We start from the raw sequence: 5,727 nt of genomic DNA on the forward strand, positions 1-5,727 counted from the left end.
GGGACCCTATCCACAAGGACAGGGTGCTCCATCCTTTGCACGCTCCTGTCCCTGGCTGTGGGGCACTGCGGGGAAGGTGCTGGTGGCCCCAGCCCAGCCGTGGCTCTCGGTTCATTGCGTTCACTGTGGCGGGAGCAGCAGCACAAGCTGCTCTCCGGCTGACTGCCCAGTTATTTTGGCTCCTCACAAGGGTGGCTTTCTCCTGAGCAGCTCCCACACTGGCAGCCGTGGGCTGGCAGCGAGTCAATGCATCCTGTGTGAATCCTTGTGCCGGGCTGGCTCCGGATGCCCCCGCCCTCCGCTGCCATTGGCACTGCAGGCAATAAGAAGGCAGCGAGTCCCCTGGACGTGCTGCATTGCTGTGTCACAGCCCCGACGCCAGCACGGAGGTGAGAGAGGCTGCGGGGGCCGGGGCACCGGGATTTGGGGGTCTTGCTGCCATGGGAGGGGTGGTGTGGGGGCGCCACGGCAGCTCTGCCACTGCAGCATGGAGCTGAACCCCTCCGCAGCCTGGCAGAGAGGAAGCAGCAGGGCATGAGCATGCAAAGGGCTGTTAGGGCTTTAGGAGTATTTCCTACCTGGCTGGAGACGGTCCCAGTGATACGGCACTGCCTGTGGCACGGGAGAAGGTGTCAGCTTGGGACTCATGCCACAGGATGACAGTGCTTTCAGCATCCAGCCTTGTCAAGGTGAAATGGGAGCTGGGCTGCAGGGCAGGAGATGTTTATCCGTGGGGTGTGAATTAGCTGAGTGCCAGACTAAGACTTGCTCCCCTCCCAGCATCAGCGCATGCTACAGCTTTCGGGAAGGTGGTTTTGCATCTCTCCCTTTTAGATGAGAGTCTCTGTGAAACCTGCAGGAAATGCTGCAATCCCACTGGTAAACATTCCAAGTCTCCACATCAAGGGAGGAGGGGCGTTAGAGGAGATGTGCTTAGTTTGTCCTGCTGGCATTCATCAAACCCAGTTCCCTGGGTTCCCTTGACTGCTCTGCAGGCAAGAGAGGCAGAGGTGAACGTGCCTGACAGAGGGGACAGCAGAGCCTTTCTGAAGCTCCATGTGCAGAGATGAAACCCCTTCCTGCCCCTCTCACAGGCAAGGAGAACAAAGCTATGGGTTGAGCAGCAGAAGCCAAAGAAGACATGAAGTGACACATGCCACCTGCTATATAAAGAAAATGCAGGTCTACACATAAAGAAAACATAGGAGCACCTTGCTGGAAGGCACCAGGGCTTTGCAGCCTCTCCTTGTTTGCTCTCCTTCACTCTGACCATGCAGACACCCAAGGTGTCAAACTCACACCAGTCCCAGGGGATATGTCCACTCCTGGTGTCCCATACTGGGCACTCCTCCTGTTGTGGCTCCCCATCCCTCTTGGAGGCAGAGCCGAGGTTTCTCAGGATCTTCCTCCCTGAAGTGAGTGCTGCCAGTGGAGCTTTTCAGCAGCATGGTTTGAGTTTGGGGTCCAGTGCTGCCCATACATGGGGGAAGCCCTGGGGCAGTCACACTTGCAATGGAAAGGGCATTTCTGGAGCTGTCCCAGGCTAACACACTCATTGCTCCCTCTGACCCCAGAGCCACATTGCGACCATGTCTGAGCTGGAAAAGGCCATGATCGCCATCATCGATGCATTCCACCAGTACTCGGGGAAGGAGGGAGACAAGCACAAGCTGAAGAAGTCAGAACTGAAGGAGCTCATTAACAATGAGTTGAGCCATTTCCTTGGTGTAAGTATTGCACCCCATGCAGCTGAGCAGCTTCCAGGCTCTGCTAACCCCATCTCCCATGGAAAACACGTGCAGGGGAAGGGGAAGCTGGAGCAGCAGTGCACTGAACACTTTGCTCCTGCTCCACAGGAGCAGCGAGTGGCAGAACAAGGGCAACAGCCTTCACGGGGGGCTCTTGTTTGGATACTAGGGAAATTAGGCTGAGAGAGCTGGGTTGGGTCAGCCTGGAGAAGAGAAGGCTCCTTAAGGGGAGACCTTAGAGCAGCTCCAGTGCCTAAAGGGGCTCCAGGAAACCTGGAGAGGGGCTTTGGACAAGGGCCTGTAGGGACAGGACAAGGGGAATGGCTTTAACCTGCCAGAACAGGGGAGACTGAGATGAGCTCTTAGGCAGAAGCTCTTCCCTGTGAGGGTGCTGAGGCCCTGGCATAGGGTGCCCAGAGAAGCTGTGGCTGCCCCATCCCGGGCAGTGTTCAAGGCCAGGTTGGACACAGGGGCTTGGAGCACCCTGCTCTAGTGGAAGGTGTCCCTGCCCGTGGCAGGGGCCTGGAGCTGGATAAGCTTCAAGGTCCCTTCCAACACAAACCAGGCTGGGATTCTATTGTTCTGAGAAATTTTCTTCCCTGGGAAGGCGGGACAGCCCCGAGGGGCTCAAGATGTCCTTTCCCAGTGGAAGCGGTGACTGTGATTCCCGCTCCAGATGATGGTGCAGCACAGGGTGGTACCCAGCACAGGTGGGGAACCATCAGCTATTAGGGATGTGTCTGAGCAGAGATTCAGCCATGAGAGCATTTGAGAAACTGGGACATGGCACAGACTGGGCCTCGCTCTGAACCCCCCCAGCTTTGGCTGCCTCTTTCTATCCCTTCAGGAGATCAAAGACCAGGAGACTGTGGACAAAGTCATGGAAGCGCTGGACAGTGATGGGGATGCAGAATGTGACTTCCAGGAGTTTGTAGCCTTCATTGCGATGGTCACTGCTGCTTGCCATGAGTTCTTTGAGCACGAATGAGCTGGTGGGAGACAAGTGAGCACCTCCCGCTCATGCTGGAGAGGAGCAGAGCAGCATCGTTCCTCTGGGAAAATGACTGGGGCTCCTTGGAGTTAAGCTTGTGCTAGACTTAAGCAGCTTATTAAGTTCTATGGCTTTGTGAACAAGAACCCCTTACATGGTTCAGGAAAGTGCCCACCTGGCTGGATGTGGTGTGAGAATGCCTTGTCTCCAGCTCCTTCCATGCTGCTGTATGCCAGGGATGTACACAGGGCTGGAGGATGCTGTGAGCCAAGCTTGCTTGCAAAAGGAAAAGGGGAATTCAGGGGCTGAAGCAGGAGGTGATGCAGAGGGGCTGGTTACAGAAGCCTGGTTCTGGCCTGAGCAGAAAGGCTCCTGTTGATTCCCATGGGCTCTGACTGCCCTGTGCATGGTACTAACACAAACAGCACAGCCCATCCTGTCATGGGGCTCAGCAGAGCCCACACACTTCTTGGTAAATTGAGACACCCTTGGCTTGAAAGGCAAAGCATAACTACCTAACAGCCCAGGCTCTTCTCTTGCCAATGAATCCTCCTGCTTTGAGCAGCCTGCAGTCTGGAAATGAAAGTGTATGAGGCTCCTGCCTTAGGGACAGCTGCTGGGCCTGGAAGTGCCTTGGTAAGGTCTCCAGGCTGTCAGAAGGCATGAGGGGATGTGCCCAATGTGCCCACAGTGCTTAAACGTAGACCAGAGCCTCCAGTGTGTGGAAATGGTGAGAATAAAATGTTGGTTTGGTCTCCGGTGAAAAGTGTGTCCTTTTGTCCCATGCAGCTCCCCAGCTGCCTGCACTGTCCCACGAGCAGGCTGGAGTATGCAGCCTCAAGCACTGCTGCAGCTCATTCCCCTGGGTTGCTTGTGGGGCATGGACCCTTCAACTCTTCCCTGACATCACTGTGGCTGTCCAGACTGCCAGATATACCTGCAAAGAGCAAAAGAGCACAATGCACCTCCATGGGGCTGCTGCTGTTCAGGATGTGCACACTGCTGCCAAGGGTCACCCAGGGGCTTGCACTGGTGAACCTTTGCAAAGCCAAAACTAAACTTAAGACAATTCCCCTGAAGCCTTGTCCAGTGCACTTGCTGTGCAGTTCAGCAATAGCTCTGAGTTAGGCATTCATGGGTAGCAGCATCTATAGTGACAAATCCACAACAAAGATGCCCACAGATGTTTTTTCTACCTCATTACACATTTCATTATGATTTCATGCACAAAAGTGACATGGCTTTGCATAGGCACCATCTTGCTATTCTCATCTGCCTCCCCCAAGCTGTCAAAGGAGACACCTGGGCAGACATGCACACAAGAAAGACATCATCTTGTACTGTATCTGCAATTAAAACCCAGCTACGCCATCCCAAGGAAGTGTCCATTTGCTGAAAACTTGTTCAGCATGAGTTACTTCCACCACATTTTTAACATACTCATCTTTATTCAGCTGTTTCCAACACTTGCACAGACCTGAAGCAGTGTGGGAGGACAATGAATGGGGAGGCTGCCTGTCCCAGTGTCCCCAGGGTTAGGCAGGGTTCATGGGACCCTCTCTTAAGCCTGAACCTGAGTTCAGCAGAGGGGTCAGATGCTTCAGCACACGGTTCTGCTGCTGAGGCTGCCTGGAAGGTCTCCAAGTCCCACTCGCCTTCTGTCTCACCCCACCAGCAGTGCTCCCGTGGTGAGGACTCCTTCCCCAAGACTGAGCCTTTTCAGCAGCTCTGCACAGCTGTGCAGCAGCATGGCTTGAAGCCTGCAGAGCCAGGGAGACATGGAGCAGGCTGTCCTTCCCTTGTGAGCAATGACAGTAGGAGCAGGGAGTGACACAGCACAGGCATGCATGTTTCTGGCACCACCACTTCTGGGAACTCACAGAGTCTTTACCTGGCTCAGGAGAATCACAGAATCAACCAGGCCGGAAAACACCTTTAAGATCATCAAGTCCAACCTGTACCCCAGCACTGCCAAGACCACCACAAAACCGTGTCCCTAAGGGCCTTGTCTACACAGCTGGGAACACTTCCAGGGACAGTTAAAATGCCTGACCACCCTTTGGGGAAGGAATTTCTCCTAATATCCAATCTAAACATCCAGAGCTTGTGCCTCTTGTCAGGTGTGAGAGGTATACCTGCCCTGACAAGGACTGGACAAAGACAGGACAAAAGCCCACAGAAACTTCCCATCACGAGCAGAATCCCAGGAAAATACCCCATGCAGCTCTTGTCATACCCACATGGTGGTGGTCAGCTGTTCAGACCCCCCAAAAACCCACACTGGGTCCTGACTGTACTGGGAGTGCTGGTCATTGCTGTGAGCACACCTGAAAAGCATTCTTCGTCCTGTTACCTGTCAGCGGAAGCGCATCCAGGATGAATCATTCATGGAATGACAGTGAGACAGATAACGGATCTCCAGAACAAAATATGCTTTTTTCCACAAATCATCTGCAAATTAACGGTGGATTTTTACAGACTCCAGGAAGGAACATTCCCAACCTTGCTGCATGGAGTAAAACAATGGCACAAACAAAGCACTGCACGTTTCCCACCTGAGAGCTCCACGCTGTGATGGCGGCGATACGTGCTCCTCCATCCCAGCACTGCAGTGACATGGAAGCACCTGCCTGCTCCCTCTGTATGTTACACTGAAAAATGGGTTTCATAACGAAGTGGCAGTGAATGATCCACAGATTGAAGTTGTTCCCCCAACACATATTAAATCGGAAGGATGTGTTGCACTGTACTGCAACATTTGGGGCATCAGAGCACATTTCCAGGTTTTCCATTGTGCAGTACTCTCAACAGTGGATTTTATGGTACAAAGTCCCAAATCATCTGCATCCCCAACAGTGTGGACTGCAAGGGGAAGGCAGCTGACAGAGCAAGGAAGTAGAAGAGCAAAATGGGAAGTTTTTTAACCAAACCAAACCACCTCCAAAACGATTCAGCAGCAACCTGATATAAACCCAATCTCTAAAAACC

General features: G+C 53.5%; 1 protein-coding gene across 1 annotated transcript; it reads left to right on the top strand.

Annotated features, from left to right (window-relative positions):
* The first annotated feature begins 335 nt into the window (after positions 1–335).
* S100B (S100 calcium binding protein B) lies at positions 336–3,493 on the top strand. The gene is made up of 3 exons (XM_065672730.1): positions 336–389; positions 1,575–1,727; positions 2,596–3,493. The coding sequence occupies exons 2-3, from the start codon at positions 1,590–1,592 to the stop codon at positions 2,734–2,736; spliced, it is 279 nt and encodes a 92-aa protein (XP_065528802.1). The 5' UTR covers positions 336–389; positions 1,575–1,589; the 3' UTR covers positions 2,737–3,493.
* Positions 3,494–5,727: the final 2,234 nt, after the last annotated feature.

This window comes from Lathamus discolor, chromosome 3 (assembly GCF_037157495.1).
Source record: "Lathamus discolor isolate bLatDis1 chromosome 3, bLatDis1.hap1, whole genome shotgun sequence".
Lineage (NCBI taxonomy): Eukaryota > Metazoa > Chordata > Aves > Psittaciformes > Psittacidae > Lathamus > Lathamus discolor.

Excerpts from the sequence above, each read along its gene's own strand:
- S100B (XM_065672730.1), top strand. The coding sequence starts at position 1,590 with ATGTCTGAGCTGGAAAAGGCCATGATCGCCATCATCGATGCATTCCAC. Across the intron at positions 1,728-2,595 it reads AGTTGAGCCATTTCCTTGGT|GAGATCAAAGACCAGGAGAC; the intron begins GTAAGTATTGCA and ends CTATCCCTTCAG.